The sequence below is a fragment of the Copadichromis virginalis genome, linkage group LG4 (genome assembly GCF_057382275.1).
Source record: "Copadichromis virginalis isolate Kocher_CV1m ecotype Utaka linkage group LG4, C_Virginalis_male_GT1.1, whole genome shotgun sequence".
Taxonomy (NCBI): domain Eukaryota; kingdom Metazoa; phylum Chordata; class Actinopteri; order Cichliformes; family Cichlidae; genus Copadichromis; species Copadichromis virginalis.
In genome coordinates this window covers 32,396,805-32,418,216 of record NC_140621.1, presented here as the reverse complement: position 1 = coordinate 32,418,216, position 21,412 = coordinate 32,396,805, and the positions used below count along the sequence as shown (strand labels likewise).

Sequence of the window (21,412 nt, the reverse complement as noted above, 5' to 3'; positions counted from 1 at the left end):
ATAATGGGATGCTGCAGAGATTTCTCACTGACTTGACTTTGTAAAAGATGCAAGACATTGCTGTTTCTTATTTCAAAACTCTGAAGAGAGTACTGGCCAGAAACGACGGCTATTCAGATTTAATTTAAGTCAGGTCAGATTTCTCACTGACCTGACTTTGGATAAGACACGAGGAACACATCTTTTATTTCAAAATTCTGAAAGAGTCTATGTGCTCGGGAGTTGTGTGACTGGCCAGGAAGTTGAAGTTATTATACCTGCACAGACGATCACTGATCAACTCGATCTTAGTTGTGAATCACACAAACAGATAAGGGGAAGAGACACAGTTTGTATTGTTCTTCACCCCATGTGAATGAATGAATGTGAATGTACATTCTTTTAGAGGTACTATAGTTAATGTTAAACTAAAGTGTTAAGCATTTATGTTTTACTTTTACTAGAAAATGTGTTCGTTTGACCTATGCTGTGCCCCGACTACTGCATTATAATGCTGCTGCTGGAAGATTGGCTTGACGATAGAAGGCTGTTCTCATTTAAAACCACAAATGGAGTGACATTAAAAGACTCTCAAAACCTGACATACCTGTGTTTGAAACATGAAATTTTATTCCAGACAGCTATATAAAGATGAATAATGTGGAGTTTAGTCCATCTTTGGATCAGTTTACTTGAATAAGAAGAGTTTCTCACAGATAAATCCAAATGTTACTCTTGGATCACGGATCAGAGCGTTGTTGTGTGAAAATCAAATTTACATTTTGCAGCCCTGATGTTGAGAAAATCTTCAGTAATGTTCAGAAAAAGAAGTCCCATTAAAGAAATAAGATTGTTATTTTTAATAGACAATTAGCTTACACTAACATGTGTTAACAAGCTGTATTTCACTTATTAATTAAATGATATTCAGTGGATGCCATTTACAGGTCTGAGGTTTGATTCTGTATAGGATTAAATAAAGGAAGAATGTCATGCTGAACCACACTTTAACCAAAATAACACTGCAATTGCACCATTTCTTTTTGTAATGTTTTGTTTGTTACCAAAGTAGGATCCTTTCCTTTTAATTCTTCAACACAAATGAATAAGATACTTCTGTCTTGGCTGCTGACTCATGGGAAGAGAAATCACTTGTAGGTTAAGGTCAGACTTTCTTCATGGCAAAAGTACATTTATTTCAAGAATTTTCTTCTATTTGAAGGTCAGGGCATACTGTCAAAAGTGATGTGATTAAAAAAAATCAATAGTTAATGACTATTCAGAAATTATGAGAATCCAAAGTGCCGTGTACTGGTTTCAGACATGTCAGATATGTTGACTGATTTACATTTTACTGTTGATTCCTGGAATCATGATCTACGTAACATGAATCAATCTTGGGTAAACAAACATTAATCATTTGTTGTTTTTTTGAAAATTAAAATAGCAGAAAAACACATTTTAAGGCTTTCCAATGAATGAAATCAATGCTTTTAAAACTCCTGGGAGACCCTGAAGAGCTGCTCTGCTTATTCCCAGATGAACTTTAAAGGCAAATCACCAAGTTTCTCCTGAAGGACTTGATCCACTCTTTCACTCTGTGCAACAGTCAGTGTGTTCTTCCAGTCTCCAATCTGACCTGTAATGAAGACAAAAACACAACACCTGATACACTGATATCACATTTTTCTGCACAGCAGCTGCAGGTCTGTTATGTTACCTTTGCGCAAGAATTTTCCACTGAACTGCTCTGGTGGAATGTGCTCATAGTTTGCTTTCGAGTCCTTCTTCATGTTCTCAAACTTAGCTTTTTCCACAACTTGACTGATGGTGGCTTCAGTCAAGTTTTTCCCTAAGAAGTTGCAGATCTTCTTCACTGATCCTTTCAGGTCCTGAAAGAAAAGCAGGAAGGCAAGAGAAAAAGAACCTTAAACTCAGCCAGATATTTTGTTTGAGTTTTTTAATGAACAACAAAAGTTTGAAGAAACATCTTACCAAAATCATTTCCTCGTAGGTCAGGAAGAGGATGTTGTACTGGTCTCTGTTTAAATACCACTCCCTGACATGGTCAAACCAGGATGACCCATAAACTGTATATTGGCATAATGCATCCAGTTATTTGGCGTTCTCATTTAATTGAGTTTACACACACACACACACACACACACACACACGCACACACACACACAAAATGGTGCCTGTGCTAACATACTAGCACAGCACCACAAAGTCACCACTGTTGTCTCACACTGAAACCTTCAGGTCAAGTCTTTCAAACATGTAGAGCTGCGAGATGAATCACATGACAGAAAAGACAAAACATTTAGAGATATAGATTTCTTTAAACATTGATTGATCGCCGTTTTTGTCTGCGACTCTTGGTGCCATTGCGTGCCTTGGACCCGGTGGATTCCTGGTTGATTCCTGTTGTTGGGTCTTTCAAAAATGGTCCTGCAAATCTCTTTCCTCTACGACATTTACACTGGCACGGAGTTGACAAGAAAAACCTTCGACCGGTGGATCTGCTTGCTAATGCGTTGGAAGTTTTGGACCCAGTTCCTCTCAGGCTGGGTGTAATAAATACCAGGTCGGTGGAAAATAAGACCTTCATATTGAAGGATTTTTTTCTTTCTCGTGTTCTGGATTTGCTCTTCCTGACTGAAACCTGGATTTCTCCCGGTGAGTTGAGCGGTTTCATTGAACTAGTAGCTGCTGACTGTACCTTTTTTAATGTTCCGAGAGCTGCTGGCTTGCTGCTGTTTTTAAGGCTCACTTGGACTTGAAGCAGCTTTTCCCTTCGTCTCACTACACCAGTTTTGAACTCTGTTTATGTAAACTGGGCCACTCGCATTCGTTGTTATGTGCGATTGTTTATCGCCCCCCGAAATATAACAAGTTCTATATCCGAGTTCTCAGAGTTTCTTGCTGACTGTGCCTCACGGTATGACCAGATCCTCCTGCTTGGTGATTTTAACATACACTTTTGCTGTCTGGGGAAGCCTCTGGCCAAGGACTTCCTTGCCTTAGTGAACTCTTTTAATTTTGTCCCATCTGTTAGTGGTGCCACTCAAGAACGTGGTCACCAGTGTTGGTCAAGTTACTTGAAAAAAAGTAATCAGTAACTAATTACTGATTACTTCCCCAAAAAGTAATCCTGTTACTTTACTGATTACTTGTTTTCAAAAGTAATTAATTACTTAGTTACTTAGTTACTTTTTAAAAAACACGATTTACAATCTGAATAGGTGATAAAGCGATAGATCTTTCAGACCAAATTTTACTTTTTCTGCATAATCCATCATACAAAATGTAATCAATGGAAAAGTCTCTTTTTTTAAAACTTGTTTTAACAGTTTTAATCTTTTAACTTTATGCATCAAGCAACAATTAAATTATATGCAGCATTCACTGACTGGAAGAAATTAGTTTAACATTTAAACCTATTTTCTGCACATTCCAGCACATAAAATAAAATATTTTTTGTGTTTACACTCACTCTTTCAAATAGATGCAAGTAAAACACAGCAGAAAATAAATAAAATCAAAGACTCAGCGGTCCTGTTGCTCTATTTTCACTTGTAAAGCAGGAGTGGGGTAGGCGGAGGTTTGCCCTGGTGCAGGTGTGCTGCAGCGGTCAGTGGAAGAATCCGCGAGTTTCTATGTGAATTTCCCATTACGTCGTTGCGCACTCGGTGCTTGTTTAGGGTTTTTTTTTCGCTGTAAAAAGAAGTTTTCTTCCCACGCACAATGGACGCTAATGTTTTTGTCACTTTTTATGGAAGTAGTCAGTACTTCCACGCTTTAAACGCTGCACGCTCATACTCTCTCCTGCACTCGATATATGATCCATTGTTGATCTGCATACAGCTGTTGTCACGAACGTCGCACTCGCTTGCATCATTGTCATGAGACATTCTCGCAAAAAAATCACGGTTTTAGTAACGCAGTGTTTCTACGGGAAAGTAACGGTAATCTAATTACCTTTTTTGCAATAGTAATCCCTTACTTTACTCGTTACTTGAAAAAAGTAATCAGATTACAGTAACACGTAACGCGTTACTACCCATCTCTGGTGGTCACACACTGGACTTAGTTTTATCTCATGGTTTATCTGTTTGCAATGTACGTGTTGAAGATGCAGTTTTCTCTGATCATATGCCTATCTTATTTGATATTGCTCCTGCTAATGCTTTTGCAAATCAGGCTCCATGTTATCGTGCCTTTGGCTCTGATTCTGCTGAGCGGTTTTCTATACTGTTTGAAACATTAATGTCTTATGCCCCTGACTTGCCCACTGCAGATGACCTACTTTTGTATTTTGACTTTGCTTGTAAATCTGTGCTTGATGTTGTTGCCCCTTTGAGACTAAGAAAATGTAAATCTAAGACTAGTTCATGGTTAACAGATCGTACCCGAGCTATTAGAAGACAATGTAGGAAATGTGAAAGACAGTGGAAAAAAGATAGATTGCATGTCTCCCTGGAAGCCCTAAAGATTAGTTGGAAAACTTATCAGAGGGCAGTTAAGGCCGATAAACACTCCTACTTTTCTCAACTTATTTTGGCCAACTCTCATAACCCTCGTGTTTTATACAATACTAGAAATTCTGTACTTAACTTGGAGGGTTATGACCTGTTGCCGTCCTCTGAGGCTATGTGCAATAAGTTTATTACCTGTTTTGTGGACAAGATTGCTAGCCTGAGGCCTCTGATCCCACCTATTGTTGATCCGGCCATGCATGCTCCTTGCTCAAGCCTATTCTCTGCTTTTGCACCGATTTCTCTGCGTGATTTAGAGGAGTTGGTGCTACATGCTAAGCCTTGTGGCTCCCCGAACAATGTTGTTACTCCCTGCTTTCTCCAAAAAGTATTTCCCATCATTGGACCTTATATCCTGAAAATTATCAATACTAGTCTGTTAACCGGTCAAGTTCCTAGTGGGTTTAAACATGCAGTCATACACCCGTTACTTAAGAAACCTGGCCTTGATAGTTCTATTATGTCAAATTTTAGACCTATCTCCAAGCTTCCCTTTTTAAGCAAGATCTTGGAGAGGATTGTACATACCCAGCTGTTGGATTATTTGAATGACTCGCAACTGTCTTCCAATCTGGTTTTAAGCCCTTTCACAGTACGGAGACAGCTCTTGTTAAAGTTATGAATGACATTCTTGTTGCTACTGATCGTGGTAAATATGCTGTGCTTGTGTTATTGGACATGACAGCTGCATTTGACACAGTGGACCATGACCTGCTGATCTCCCGCTTACACCACTGTGTGGGAATTTCTGATTTGGCATTATCATGGATAAAATCATAGCTTTCCAAAAGGAGTTTTTGTGTCAAGCTGGGGCTGGCCACTTCCTCTGTGGCCCCTCTGCTTTTGGGTGTGCCCCAGGGATCTATCCTTGGGCCATTATTTTTCTCGCTGTATTTACTCCCCCTTGGTGCGATTTTTCGTAAACACGGAGTGTCATTTCATTTGTATGCCGATGACTGTCAGCTTTATTTACCTTTTAGTCATTTGGATATCTCCCCATGTCAATCACTGCTTGACTGTCTCAGCGATATAAAATTATGGATGGCAAATAATTTTTTGAATTTTAATGGTCGCAAAACGGAAGCAATTTTATATGGCCCACATCGCTCCAGATTCTCCAGATGTTGATTTTGGTGATTTGACCTCTCATCTGAAAAGTTCAATCACTAATCTTGGTGTTAAACTTGATTCTGTGCTTACTTTTGAAGGTCATGTAAATGGGGTGGTAAAATCAGCTTTTTATCACTTCAGATGCCTGTCGAAGGTTAAGCCTTTCCTTTCCAAACCCAATTTGGAAACTCTTATTCATGCTTTTATCACCTCATGTCTGGACTATTGTAATTCCCTTTTAATAGGGGTCAGGTCGGGCACCTTGTCACGCCTGCAGTTAGTGCAAAATGCGGCGGCACGATTTTTAACCGGTAGTAGGAAATTCGATCACATCACTCCGGTTCTCGCTTCCTTGCATTGGCTTCCCATTGAATTTAGGGTTCGTTTTAAAGTCCTTTTATTGGTTTTTAAATCTTTAAATGGTCTGGCTCCTGTCTACTTATCTGACTTGCTGAAGCCACATGTTCCTCCTCGCTCGCTCCGTTCAGCTGAGCAGCTGTTGCTGTCGGTCCCTAAGTCGCGGCTGAAATACAGAGGAGACCGAGCATTTTCAATTGCGGCTCCGATGCTCTGGAATAACCTTCCCCTCCAAATTAGATAAGCGTCATCAGGAAAGAGACATTTCATCTTTAAGTCCAGATTGAAAACCTATTTTTATTCCCTGGCTTTTAACTCTGTAGGAAACTGACACCTTCTTATTTATTTTATTGTATGTAATGATTTTATGGTATGTTTAATTTGGTAGTTGTTTTGATCTGTGTTGTTCAGCATTTTGGTCTGCCTGGTGTGTTCTTAAAGTGTTATACAAATAAACAATGATGATGATGATGATAATAAACAGTTTTATTTGTTTCTGTCTGCTGTCTATGGTGCATGGCCCATGGTCATGATAATCTATCAATAATTCTTCCTCGACGATTCTCAAATATTTATGTGAATAAAGGTATGACAGGATTAGAGGATGAGAGTGTGGGGAGTGAGTTGGAGGGTGGGGTGGGCTGCTTTTAACCATGTAAAGCACTTTGTGCTACATTTTTTTTTGTATGAAAAGTGCTTTATAAATAAAGATTGATTGATTGATTGATTGATTGATTAGCGAATCAATTCAGTTCTATTTGTATAGTCACCTAAAGGCAAATGTTATTGCCATTTGAATGAAAAATAACCTTAGAGATCAAATGTGTCTACAAACAACTGAAAATGCAGTTAAGCCAAACAAGCCAAATAATTAGAATTTTTAACGCAAAATCTGTTACTAAAAGTAACTAATGAAGAAACAGTACATGTCAATTTATTAACATATGTCAACATGTTACTTCGTATATTTTTATACATACATATACACATACATGTATACGTGTAAATATATATATACATATATACATATATATATATATATACAGTGGGGCAAAAAAGTATTTAGTCAGCCACCGATTGTGCAAGTTCCCCCACTTAAAATGATGACAGAGGTCAGTAATTTGCACCAGATGTACACTTCAACTGTGAGAGACAGAATGTGAAAAAAAAATCCATGAATCCACATGGTAGGATTTGTAATTTTGGGTGTTGGGTGTTGATGTCATTAGACCACACCCCTTCTCATTACAGAGATGCACATCACCTAATATGCTTAATCGGTAGTAGGCTTTCGAGCCTATACAGCTTGGAGTAAGACAACATGCATGAAGAGGATGATGTGGACAAAATACTCATTTGCCTAATAATTCTGCACTCCCTGTATATATATATATATATATATATATATATATATATATATATATATATATATATATATATATTTATTAGGGATGCAACGATCCACAAAATTCATGGTTCGGTTCGATACTTTGGTGTCACGGTTCGATATTTTTTCGATACATTTTTAATTTGTCATTTATTCAAATTATAAATATATATTTTAACTGAAAAGTACAGTTTTTAAATTTAACCCTAACCCTTGTGCGTGTTTTTTATTTTGACAGCGAATGCGGACCACTTATGTGCAGCCCTGGTTATTTAGCTCGTCATATCGCAGCCACAGAAATGATTTTGATTTCCAAGCCACCCTCATAAAAGTTCTCTAGATCCACCCCTGGCCATGGGACAGTTTGACAGTATCTTTTGTGTGGTTTTAGACTTGGACAAGTTTCTAAAACACTAGATCAACAAAAACATCAGAACATACACTCTTTTGCCCATTAATCATGCCTACTTATGGGGCACCGTTTGTAAAGTGACGCATTTCGGGCAATTTGTCCAAAGTTTGTTGATTGCGTTAAAAATTTTAATTGCGTTAATCGTGATCGTTGACAGCCTTAGTTTGTTGGCGTGTTCGCCCAGGGCACCAAACAGGCTAGGACCACCCCTGCTGACATGCAACAATATTTTATTGAAATCAACAACCAGTCCTAGATATTGTACAATGTACTTTTTCCAGAATGTATATAAAAGATGCAGAAATGACTTTACATTATATGCCTGGTTAGGAATAATTAAATGGCCTATTTACTCCAACAGGTTTCTAAAGTCTGCAAGATCTGGTCACCTTGTAGTGCACAGTTAAGGAACTAAGAATGATATATATATATATATATATATATATATATATATATATATATATATATATATATATATATATATTAGGGGTGCAACGATACACAAAATTCACGGTTCGATATTTTTTCGATACAAAAAATGTTCATGCCTTTTTAATTTGTCATTTATTAAAATTATAAATATATATTTTAACTCAAAAGTACAGTTTTTAAATTTAACCCTAACCCTTGTGCGTGTTTTTTATTTTGACAGCGAATGCGCACCTGCGGACCACTTATGTGCACCCCTGGTTATTTAGCTCATCATATCGCAGCCACAGAAATTCTTTTGTCCATGAAACCATAAAGCTGCACTTTCTTTTTGCCTTATAGTCTGATTTGTCATAACTTCTCCGTTTTGTGGTAAGCTTTTTTTTGGCTGTCACTTCTTCACCCTGACCTGTTTTATCCTGCTGCTTTTACACACACACTCACATAAGCTCAGCGATTCTCTGCGCGATCAACCTCTCATATGTTTAAGCTTGCTGCGGGAGATTTCACTTGTCATGTTTGCATAGTAAGCTAACGATTAATAAGACGATGTCAGAGGAATTGGTGCACAAATTATCATCACTCACAGATCAGTGCTGTCGCTCTCTATACACAGTTCGCACGATTGCAAAGTGAAAGCAAAAAAACAAGCGCAAATTCAAACGCGATTTCAATATGTCACATATTGACAGTGGCTCACCGATGCCAATGACATAATTACCCAGCTACATTTCTGAAAGAATGCAAAAGCATTGACATATATTTTTCCTTCCTACAATAGCCCGACGGGCAGGGCAGAGAAAGATTTTGGTAGCCCGACTGGAAAAATCGCTAGCCCCGGGACGTCGGGCTAGCGATTTTGCAAGCCCTGTATCTGATTGAGTAATCACTCATCTTTGGAAAAGAGAGTTTATTACAGAGAAATGTCTCTTTCCAAAATAAAAGCTATACTATCCGCTTCTCAGCAGCATATTAAACACATGAGGTCCCCATAAGGAGAATCATGTGCTAACGGCTGTCTAAATGACTCGGCTAAAGTTAGTAGCATGCTTGCTTGTTTTTGTCTGCTTCCACTTGTCTTTGCACTAGGATGATGTCGGCGTAAATGTGCAGTCATATTCGTTGTGTTCCCACTAGAGCTATCAGGTTAATCTCGTTGAAATGACCTTAACGCCACAACACGGCAAATCTCCGTTAACAAGCTACCCCTGATAGTCCCGTGCATGGGGCTAGACGGCCAACACGTTAACGAGCTAACTGCGCTAACACACTAGTTCCCACCCATGTAGTTGAGCATTGCATGGCACATCCAACATACTGTTTTACTTTAGTCCATGACGCGCTTACCTTCAGGGTCATACGTCACATGAAAACCAAAATAATTCCAAACACCAGATCTGAAGGGTGGGGGAGGTCTATGTTGCAAGGAGAGCTTAACTTCTGTCTTGCTAGCTTGCCCTGCACTATTCCTTCTGACGATGCTGTCTGTGTTGAGCGCTCAGTGGATCTGCGCTCGACAGTGCAGCCTAGGCGGAGTAGTCGAACGCAGATTCACTTAGCGCTCAACACAGACAGCATCGTCAGAAGGAAAGTTGATAAAATAAATTACAAATGTTGTATTGTTCGATACATATGCGTACCGAACCGAAAGCACTGTATCGAACGGTTCAATATCGATACGAATATCGTTGCACCCCTAATATATATATATATATATATATATATATATATATATATATATATATATTAAATATATAGAGTAATATTTTAATTTGTGTTTATATATATATATATATATATATATATATATATGTATATTGTACATACATACATACATACATACAAGTTAAAATATTACTTTATAGTAATCAGTAATTGATATACCATTATGGGGATTAAAGGTGAGGAAACTTACCGTTTCCTGTTATGTACCACTCAAAAAACTGGTCAAAACTCTCGGGAGTCTCCAGGTCTGCTAGAGCACTGCTGAAGTGATAAAAAGACACCATGTTGTCCTTTGGATTCCTCATCAAATACACGATCTGAAATATATTTTAAAAAAAATTTGAATATTAAAAGTCTGTCACTTAAATGTAATAATTCACCAAAAACAACTAAATTGAAATCTTAAATCTTAATAAACATTTTTTTTAAAATGTAATAATTCACTATTTAATGTCATTAGTTTAAAAGAAAAGCAATTTAAAATTTAATGTTACAATTTGATTTCAGATAATATTTTTATAAATTCATTTTAAAGTCTGTATTTGAGCTTCCGTGAAGCCGAATGCTGACAACCTTCTAGCAGTTTTCTTGCCACCCGACATACGGTCCGCTACGTTGCTCAAGCAAGTTGGCACTTGGGATGCTAGTGTCACGGCTGGGGCAGCAGTTGTGTGGTGGAATGAATGAGGACCCAAGATGCAGATAGAAGTGGAGATGCAAGTGGAGATTTATTTACAGAGAGAAAACCAAGGTGAGGGCAGAACAGAACATAAACCTAAACTGGGAAAACTAACACAAAGGGAGGACATGAGGCGAGGGGAAGAGAGACACGGAGAAAACACCAAAAGAATGCAGAGTAACGCAGAAGCTTCACAGAGAAACACAGAGGACACGACGAGGAGCACAGGCAGACACATACTATAAATACACACACCAGGTAATCAGGAAATGGCACACAGGAGGGGACACAGCTGGAAAAATAAATTATAATAATAAACTCAAAGCGCTGGGTCACCGACCCAGAACCATGACAGCTAGATTCTCTTCCTCTATCTATCTCCTCTATCTGAAATCAAACAGAATCATTAAAAATAAAACAAATGCTAGTGCTAGCTTTTTGGACCTGGGACCATGTGTTTGTGTAGAAGTGTATGATTAAAAATGACCCTCATATTCCTCGATTTATGACCCCAGAGGATCATTGTTTTAATTCTTGCAGAACATAAAACAACATTTGTTTTGAAGATCAACCACTCTATTTTCATTTGCTAGGATTTCCTGGTTTCTAAAAGCTACCAGTAGTCAAAGTGCAAGCCTCAAAAACTGAACTTCAGTGACCAATAGGTAACATCACAAAAAATTAAATTAATCTTCACAAGTACAAATTTAATTTGCTTTATTTTTGCAACAATAAGTAATCAAATGCTTTTAACTTTCTCAAACTTCAAGACTGTCTCTTTCTTCAATAAGATTTCAACTTCTATAAAGTACTGACTTTTGGCTTCTTCTCCTTCACTCCTGGAGGCATGATGTGTACAGGGAGATGCGAGGCGAAGAGCCGTGGAGAGGGAAGAAGAGCGTATTCAGCTGTCTTGTACTCCAGCCACGGCATCCTCTCAATGTTGGTTGAATATTTAGTCTGATAGCTATGCATTTCGTGGATGGAAATCATGATCTGCTGAACCCATACAGTACCTGATGTGGGGAAAGACATTAGAGGTGATCAGTGGATCAGTCTGGCCAGCACAAAACAGCAAATACCAACAATGTGTGAAATTTTTCACCAACCTGACTTTGGATAAGTCACAAGGAAGACATCGCTGTCTTTTATTTCAAAGCTTTCAAGGGAGTCTAGGTACTCTGGAGTTGTAAGACTGGTCACAAAGTTGAAGTTCTTATGCCTGAACAGACGGTCACTGATCCCCTCCATACTAGTTCTAAATAAGACAGATATAAAAAAGAAATAGGGATGTAAAATCTGTGAATTGCTACCTTATCATGGTGGAGAGGTTTATGTGTCCCAGGGATCCCAGGGCCTATATTGTTGGGGGGCGTTTTGCCCCATGGTAGGGTCTCGCATGGCAAATTGATGCTGGGTGCAAGCCCAGACAAAGAGCAATTCAAAAACCTGTTTGAATGTGACTCTGAAATGAAGAAATGCAGTAAAATGTGTTACACTCAACACAAGCAGCACAGAAGAAAATGTTGATCCAATCAACAAATTTATTATTGTGAATGATGGACACTGAAAATGGTATTTGGATGGTTTTACAGTTGTTCAATATGGGAATAGTCTGGAGAAATAGAATTTCTCTCTCACACATCTCATGAAGGACTTCATGTCACCAATGAAACCAACTCTACTTGAAATAGAATATTTAGCTATGGCACAGACAAAACTCATAAGATTAAGTCAGCAAAAAGTACTATGAGGAAGAAATCATAGACCTGAAAAAAAAATGTAACTGGTAAGAAAATCATTCAACAATCCTGCCAAAGAATTCTCATATTGCTGACCTGATCTTATAGCATATTCACCAAAAAGTCTTCACACATCCTCAGCCTTCCAGGCAAGAAGATTCCCAAAAAGTTGATTCTGTTCATCTGGATGTAGCATTTTCACATTTACATAATGACTGAAGCTTCAGTCATTATGTAAATGTACTGTTTAAAATAGGGCTGCTCGATTATGGCAAAAATGATAATCACGATTATTTTCACTGAAATTGAGATCTCGATTATTTGACGATATTTATTTAACCCTTTAAGACCTACCATAGAACCAAGTCCGCCAGAGCTTATATATATATATTTTTTTTACATGCTGTAGTGCCAATTGTGGGAGCATTTCAAGTTGCTATACATCAATACAACTGTTATAGCCCATATTTTAATAATCTGTATGCATTAAGTCCATAGTAATTACATTAATTGCAAAAAAGTGCAATAAACTACAAAAAAATTGAAAATAGTTTTTGTTTTTTTTTACATATATATTTCTACTTGGGGAAATTTAAGAGGCTTATCCCTCAAAACTTTAAATACAAAAAAGTTGTACAAAATAGTTTCCCACCACAGGAAATTTATTTTGAGTGTCTTCATAGTTTTATTTTGGAGATACAGCAATGATGCAAATTTGCAAAGAAAACAGCATGTGCATCAAAATAAACTATTTCCAGCAGTGCAATTCGAGTTCTAAGCATTCCAGAAACTATTCATAAAAGTATAGAGTCAAACATGACTTATAAAAACACCAGTATAGGCTTTTAAGGCCTACAAGTAAAAAACTACATTTTCCGCGAAAATGACGTCACTTCCGGTTTCGGACAGGAAATGGCGGACATGCGACAGTTCGCTTTGGTCTTGTTCAATGTGGGAAGTGTTACGAACAGCTGATCGGATCGGCAAAGTGTGTTTCTGGAATATTATGTTTTTGTTGCTGCAAGTGCCTTTTATGCAATTTTTACAAAGCTTTATGTGGAAGGAAACTGTGACCTAGGACAAGCTGATGGCATAAGATGTAAGTTCAACTCCTCTGGTTTCATATGCAAAACAAATTATTGCGCTAGCTTACGCGGTTCTATAATAATGACTTTAAAAAATAATATAAAATAGTGTGCAAATACTGATAACAATGCAAATGTTTGCAATATAAAAAAAATAAATGAAAAATGTAAACATCTATGTTTCGTGAACTTTGCAGTGTTGCTCTGTGGTGCAGTTACGACACCGTAGCAAAGTTTACACACTATGTCTACTTGATCCACGTTTGACTCCGCGAATCCATAATGTTTCCACACCACTGAAGTTTTTTTTTACTTCTCTTTTCAACCAACGGCAGTCACTCTCCTCCAAATAACTTCTGCTTAGCTTTCCGAGCTTTCCTCGGGTCCTCTTAATTGTTGTGACACGTGTTCGAAATGCAGAGAGGTGCGCTCGATTTGCCACATGGAGCAGCGTCAGAGTAAAGCACGAGGGAGGGGCTAATAATCGGCTCAGTCATTTTTAATGATCGTTGAAAGCCCAGATCGTAATCGTGATTACAATTCGATTAATTGAGCAGCCCTAGTTTAAAAGCCATTCATCCACTGAACACATCCACACTATAAATGCTAATAAATAAACACTCATAATAGCAATTATCATAGCCACATTAGGAGCAATGTTAGACTTTTACCTGTGTAATTTACATTACAAGATTACATTGCATCTTGCAACCCTTAGTAATTGTATATGTTAATATGAATTACTGAAATAATTTACTCCAAATCCTCCTTGGCCACACCTCTGTTTACCGTTAATCTGAAATAATAAATAATCACTCCCATTGTAGCTTCCCATTGTAAACAACAAAGCATAGAAACAGTCTGATAATATATGCAAATAAATTCTCAAGACAGAATACTACAAAAAGAAATTCACAAAACAGATTTTTACTGAACCTGCATTACATTTAGAACCATTTTAATAGTAGAAAGGTAAGTGTTGTATTACCTGGATGTTTGCAGCAAGACCAATAGAGTGAATGTCCCGTACACCTCTTTTTATTGACATGTGTGTGCTCCGAGCCTCCACAATCTTTCACAACATTGCCACAGCATAATTTGCTGATAAGATAACATGGAGAATCCAGAGTGCTGATTTCTTTCTTATGTTGGCATTCATTCAGAGAGTCACAGATCTCCACCTCTGGCTCTGAAGAACTGGGAGACCTCAGACTCAGAATAGTTATACAGGCACCTCTAGATTAGTTGATTGTACTTCATTAACTTTTCAAAATTAAATATGGTACACTGATTGGAGAGGGAGTTGGCAAGTTCTTACTTAGCTCAAGAAACTGTTTCAAATCTGCTTAATTAAAAACAGAAATTTTTTAATGGAAAGACAATGCATTGACTTCTCTGCCCAGTCTGGAAGGCAGCCATGCTGACATTGAATGAATGTCACACCCTGGCTCAAGAGTTATTACAAAAAAAAGGGAGAAAGACACCAAACAAAGATTTACGAATGTTTGTTTGAGTGACACCTGACTCCTTGTCCCAACCCTGATCTTCACACCAGCTTGTCAGCAGTCACCAGCTGTTCATTTCCTGTGATTACTCAGTTGCTAATTGTACTTACCTCTGTTAGTGTGCCCCAGCTCTCTCTGTGATTTCTCTAGTCTTCCATCATGTTCGCTGGTTTTCTTCTAACAACATACACACACACATATATATATATATATATATATATATATATATATATATATATATATGGTGGAGGGTGAAGGTAACGGTGGTCCCCGTGGTAATCGGAGCACTAGGTGCGGTGACTCCCAAGCTAGGCGAGTGGCTCCAGCAGATCCCGGGAACAACATCGGAGATCTCTGTCCAGAAGAGCGCAGTCCTGGGAACAGCTAAGATACTGCGTAGGACCCTCAAGCAGTGTTGCCAACTTAGCGACTTTGTCGCTATATTTAGCGAGCTTTCAGACCCCTTAGCTAAAAAAGACGTGAAAGCGCGTATCGCTTTTACTCTCAACAAGCAGCGGGTGCTGTAACGCAGTCAGTTCTTTTACTCTTTTACTCTTATGCTGTTTTGTGGATCACAAGGTTTAAAACTACTTATAAACACACACACAAAGTAACTCCACCAGAGTGCCTATTTCGGGTCACTTTTGCCGGTCCAAGCCCGGGTAAAGGAGCAGGGTTGGAATTGTGACATTAAAAAAACCAATAATTGCTAAAAGAAATTTAATTTGTAGTTCTAAATAAACTCTAAATGTATTTAGGACGTTTTTTACTCACTTTATGTCCCTTCCACAATGTTATTTCTCTCTCCAACAACATAAGTTACAATTAGATTAGCATGACCAATTATGCAAATTAGGCGATGACGTCATTTAGTGACTTCTAGCGACTTTTAGGACAACCAATAGTGATTTTCCTTACTGAGGAGTTGGCAACACTGCCCTCAAGCTCCCAGGCCTCTGGTAGAGGACCCGAGCTTGAAAGATAAATCGCCCGCAGGGGCGTGCTGGGTGTTTTTTTTTTTTCTATACATATATACATGTGTGTGTGTGTGTGTATATATATATATATATATATATATATATATATATATGCAACTAAGAGTGAGATATATATATGTATATATCTCACTCTTTGTTTTATATATATATATATGGACGATCTGATATCCTTGTGTTGGTGTTGTTCCCACATCATCATGATTAATGTTGTTCCAGGTTCAACATTGCAAGTGACCAATCACGCTCTTGTGACGTCATTCCTTTGCGTCTTCGAAATACCCGCCTTCGAGAATTTTTTCGAAATACAAGTGAAGAAGCGAGAAACCGCCGCCTGTCCGCCGAATTTGAAGTCAATTTAGGATACTTTTCTTTAATAAACGGTAAGCATTATACATATGTTCCTCACTTGGCTTGCTGTTTGTTTGCTAGTGATAGGCTACTTGACGACAGCATTAGCTAACCACTATTCTCTAGACCAGCGTTCCCCAACTTTTTGGGTGTTTCGTGGCCCGGGGGTTGGGTCAGGCAAAATTGCAGTAGCTTCCCTGATCATTTTACAAACATAAGTGAAGAGAATTTGAACTAAAAGGCCTAGACTAATGGTTGTGTGCTGAATCTATGAATCAAACTGGAAACATAATTAACTGGTCCATAGCTGTGAAACTTGACATGAGTTCTTGATTCTATGGAGATTAACAGTAATCCAGAAATTTACAAATTTGTCCTGGGACATCGTGTAAATGTTGTCCCTGGGACATCGTGTAAATGTTGTCCCTGGGACATCGTGTAAATGTTGTCCCTGGGACATCGTGTAGATGTTGTCCCTGGGACATCGTGTAAATGTTGTCCCAGGGACATCGTGTGATAGCTTGTAAATAATGGAATGAAAATTATTGATTGTTATTAACTTGTGAAAAATAAGTGTGACAAATCCACATGTTATGTTCTTACACCCTTACAGAAACTGTGACTCCTTCACAATGTCAGGTAAATGTCAACTCATGTTCAATAATCAACCAATCAAGCCTTTTATTATCACATGCAATGTTACACGTACAACTGCAATGGAAATTTCACTCCCTTCTGACCATACATATATTGCTTAAACATCACATTGGGAAGACAGGTCGGAAACAGTTAGGAAGGTCAGAAAACAATTTAATTAATAGATGAGGGGAGAGGAGGAGAAAAAAGAACTACAACCAGACAAAGCTCCTAGAAGACTGAAATGGATGATGGTTGCAGCATGCAAAAAGAAAATGATATCTGTTGACTACAGCATATGCTTTCTCACAGATTACCTTGTGGGAGTAGCTGGAGTAGCTCTATTCTATTTCAAGTTTGAAATCCCTGTTTGACCAGACAAACATTTCAGATGAGGTACCTCTTGACATAAAAATCCTTTTATGTTGTCATAAAACTAATGTTAAATTCTGCTTTAAATACACTTTATTGTACAATTTACTTAATGAATCGTGTTCCTTAGTTCTGTTTTTATTTATATGTATTTATTTATTTGTTTTATAAGGTAATAGATGGTCTAATCTATTTGCAGTGTGAGGTATGTTGAAAAGCTGGTTTGATCATAATGACATAGCATGTTTACATTTTTTTGTAATGTATTTGAAAACATAGGTGTATTTATGTTATTTTTATAGAATTTCCCTCACATTTATCCAATACCAAGCCAAATCACTGGAAAATTTTTGGATGGGTCCACAAGAGCACAAAGTGCATACTTTTTGAAGGTATGACTTGGACTGTGGTAACTATGTTCTTATCACAAAGGGTTTATAAGTTGACACTATAAACAAACAGCATTTTCCAAAATTGAAGCCTTGTCAGAAGAACCTGAAAAATACCTTTCTGAAACCTTTTCTGTGTAAAGACTTGCTCAAAAGCAATGCACACAGATTAAAACATTTCTTTCTTGGCCAACTGATAAAGAACACCAAAAATTGAGTGGTACGTGTTGAGTCTGTGGTCTTGATTTGTTTCGTACACACTATAGAACTTAATTAATGTAAACAAAAAATGACACTTTCTATATGTTTGTGTATCTGCAGAATTAATTACAAGTCTCACCTGACAAGCTTTCGCAGTTTTGCAGTGTCATTCTTGACAGAAAAACATACTTGTCACATTCTTTTTATTTCCAGAAAAACATCTTTCAGATGTATGAGAAATTGATTGGAGCCTGTCTGGAAAACGGCAGCCACTGGACCTTGTTTGTAAGTTGCACAGATTTTGCACTCTCTCTAGTGCATGATACTTTTCAGTGTCCCTCATTAGGAAAGCTCAAGGCACAAGCCTACCATATCCATCTTTTTACAAAACAGTTTTGTGACATACCCAAGAGGACCATAGTCTATATGAATTCATTTGGAGAGTCGGAGGCCAGAAAAAGTGCGGTGTTGAAAAACTGGAGGTAATTAATTAACATATTTAACATAACATATTTAATTTAATTGAAATCATTACCGAACGTGGTTATTGATTTCTCTATATGCTTTTTATTTGTAATAACTGCGATCTCTCAGCTCATTTGCTTCAGCAAGAGGCTGCACTGGAGAGTGGACTTTGTCACATGTGAGCCACCCACATCAACAGGATGGGAACTCATGTGGAGTGCATGTCATAATGGTACTGAAAACTATAGCTTTAATCTATATAAGTAATGTTTACATTTTTGCCTATTCAGTTTTTAAAGCCTTAGAGGCAGGATGGTAAAATCTAAATTTTTTTTGTAGATTGAACGATTTCAGCAGTAATGCTGAAAAAAAAAATCATTTCTTTGTTAACCTAATTTCTTTTGTTCTTTTTTTTTCTTCTTCGTCAATTATTAGTTTGCCCAATCTCTCATTGACGGTAAAACACAAGTGGAGGAGTACAACACTGAAATCCCAAAGCTCAGGTCCTGACTTTGCCACTACTTATTTTCCTCAATAGGTAAAGATAGAATTAGCCGCCTTCTTTTTCTCTAACATTGGAAAATGCTGTCAGGAAGTGCAGTCAGTGCTGGTGTGTGATTGCAGCCAAAGACCGGGTACACTATGACATGTCCTTAGCCATATAGATTGTTTATATAATGGACTTTGTTCATTTGTTTTTTGTTTGTTTATTTCTTCTTTTTTTTTTTTTAAATTCACAGGTGCAGTGCCAGAAATGTGGTGCATACAAGCACATGCGTTGTTCAAAGTCTGTTTGTGGCATCTGTATCTTCTGTGAGAGTAAGTCACAATATAACTAAACAATGTCCAAAAATGTTTAAAGTGAAAGATTTTTCGTAATTTTGCCTTTGCACACCAGGACTGTGTAATTAAAGTGGACATTTAAAGATCCAGTTTTTACACAAAACTATTTTAGACATAACTGTGTCGTAGTGTGGGGATTTCTCTTCACAATTAAATTGATATAGTGTTGTTTATATCATTCTTCTTTATGTAACAGCACAGTGCAGCACAGCAGAGGGAAAGGAGTTGTGCAGCATAGTAGGTGGCTATACAGGAGGAGCAATAGAAGTAGCCAGTGAAGAATGTCATCAGGGAAAGCATCAGGCAGCGAATGACAAAGGAAAAGTTCCTAAGGGAGAGAACATCTGCAGCAAATCGACAAGTAACAGTGAGATAGGAAGACTGACAGTCAGAGATGAAGGTACACAGACTGAAGACAAAGAAAAAGAAACAGAAGTATACGGCACAAGTCTGAGTACAGATAATGCTGCTGCTGCTGATGTTGACAGGATCGATGCAGATACAGAATTCCAAACTGATTCAGAAGGAACTAGTACAGTTTACAGAGTGCATGGTCGCTTATCTGTACCAAGCTCAAAAAAGAAAACCTACACAATAACAGAAGACGAGATCAAGCGCAGAATCAACGCAGAGAACATGTCAGTTCATGTTTTCAGAGGTTTGATTGGGGTAGGTATACATTTCGTGATTTTGATGTCACCTGAAATAAATCCGGGTTACTCGTATCAATAAAGTGACAATGTGGCTGGAAATTGTGCATTTGCTGCAACATATACACAATTACACCATGTAAACAAAAGCATTTAACTTTGTTTGTGCGTGTGTGTGTGTGTGTGTGTCTCTCTCTGCTCTTTTGGTGTTTGCACTTTTTCTTTTTTAGGGCCGTAAAGCCAAACTGCCCGCAATGATTCTTGACAGGCCTAAGAAGGCCAAAACTAAAGTAACAGTGTTTAGTGTTCTGAGTGAAGAGGAGGCTGGGGAGCTAGCCCTCAGGTTTGCCGGAAGATTGGCCTGCGATGTCACAAGAGACATGGTCTGTAAAGGCATCGACCATTCAAGTGCTGATATGACAAAGTAAGTTAGTAAAATAATATGAAAGTTGTATCTTTTTTTGTATTATTTGTCATTTCCCCGTATTTGGGTTATTGGTGTAACATTGTTAATCTTACTTTCTAATAACAGACACACCCTTCGCAAAATCCAACACAACCTTAAACATGAACTGACTGATTCCTCAACCTTCAGTTTGCTGACACACACCTTTGGCCCTGCTGCACTGGATTCTGTCATTTTGTTCCTGTGTGAAAAACTTGATCTTGTCTCTTGAATAATGAAACCTTTTGTTTGTTCTGTAAATCAGAATCTTGAAAATTGTTCACTGTTGTTCTAAGTTTGTGTTAACTATTTGGCAAAAATGTTTGGTTCCTAATCCAAACAGGATAATGACTGTTCTAACACGTATCTTAAAAATGCTACAAAGAAAGAAAATTATCACATGTTTCAATATGAATGTAACTGTGTCACACTCGGTTTGTAGTAGCTTTCCTGTTTTATTTTGAGTTTTGGTATGTTTACACTGTTGTCATTTTTATTTCCCTTGTGTTCGTCTTCCCTTATTAATTTTACTGTATTTAATTAGTCTGATTTAATAACTTATAATTATTAACTTTCCAGTGTGTGTGGATTATTGTTTGTTTGATTTCTGCCTGTCTTTTCTATTAAAGATTTGGACTTTTGGACTATTAGTGGACCTCGTAGGTTTTTATTCTGTGCAATTAGTAATTGACTGGGTTTAATTTAGTGGCCTGGAAAACAGGCCCCAGGGATCTGGTCATTTTAACCCCCTAAGACCCGAAATCTTCCATGGCATGCATTTTTAATTTCTCTTTGATATTTGGCCAGATTGGAACCCAGATTGGAAATCTCAAAGCACCACTTCAATGCCAAATTAAAAATTTCAACTCACAAGTAGTTATATAAAATACTGCATACAGCCTATAGGAATAACTTTAACAACTGGAAAGGAAAGTTTTTTGCAGCCCATGCTGCAGCTATAGCATTAGATTCTGGCATGTTATAACTGTTTTGAAAAGGAATTATTTCAAAATTAATAGCTGTCAATGTATTATTTACCTCGGGAAGTTGGGAAATGCTCACAAACTATTCCAAGAAAAGTTTCCAGGGTTTTCTGACTTTCATTGCTGACAATAGC

The 21,412-nt window shown here is 37.6% G+C and overlaps 1 protein-coding gene and 2 long non-coding RNA genes across 4 annotated transcripts; 2 read left to right on the top strand and 1 right to left on the bottom strand.

The window, feature by feature from the left end:
- Positions 1–587: 587 nt before the first annotated feature.
- LOC146711921 (amine sulfotransferase-like) lies at positions 588–14,510 on the bottom strand. The gene is made up of 7 exons (XM_085454972.1): positions 14,432–14,510; positions 11,726–11,874; positions 11,433–11,632; positions 10,128–10,254; positions 1,975–2,069; positions 1,700–1,871; positions 588–1,618 (listed from the first exon to the last, which is right to left on the bottom strand). Exons 2-7 carry the CDS (start codon positions 11,865–11,867, stop codon positions 1,509–1,511), a joined length of 846 nt encoding a protein of 281 aa, XP_085311098.1. The 5' UTR covers positions 11,868–11,874; positions 14,432–14,510; the 3' UTR covers positions 588–1,508.
- A 1,752-nt stretch (positions 14,511–16,262) lies between these two features.
- On the top strand, positions 16,263–18,656 carry LOC146711920 (uncharacterized). Its single transcript, XR_014920218.1, has 6 exons — positions 16,263–16,326; positions 16,908–16,933; positions 17,243–17,507; positions 17,605–17,694; positions 18,106–18,177; positions 18,286–18,656. It is a non-coding gene; the product is annotated as an uncharacterized LOC146711920 (long non-coding RNA).
- Positions 18,657–18,929: 273 nt separating this feature from the next.
- On the top strand, positions 18,930–20,807 carry LOC146711919 (uncharacterized). Of its 2 annotated transcripts, none has more exons than XR_014920216.1 (4): positions 18,930–18,992; positions 19,098–19,176; positions 20,081–20,274; positions 20,383–20,807. It is a non-coding gene; the product is annotated as an uncharacterized LOC146711919 (long non-coding RNA). The 2 variants fall into 2 exon arrangements; XR_014920217.1 differs by having other exon boundaries at positions 18,932–18,992; positions 19,397–20,274; positions 20,383–20,803.
- Positions 20,808–21,412: the final 605 nt, after the last annotated feature.

What these genes read in the sequence shown, in the direction of transcription:
- LOC146711921 (XM_085454972.1), bottom strand. Translation starts at nt 11,867, where the DNA reads ATGGAGGGGATCAGTGACCGTCTGTTCAGGCATAAGAACTTCAACTTT. An exon ending in TGTGACTTATCCAAAGTCAG is followed by an intron (nt 11,633 to 11,725) that starts GTTGGTGAAAAA and finishes TCCCCACATCAG; the next exon opens with GTACTGTATGGGTTCAGCAG. An exon ending in TGAAGGAGAAGAAGCCAAAA is followed by an intron (nt 10,255 to 11,432) that starts GTCAGTACTTTA and finishes AATATATTTCAG; the next exon opens with ATCGTGTATTTGATGAGGAA.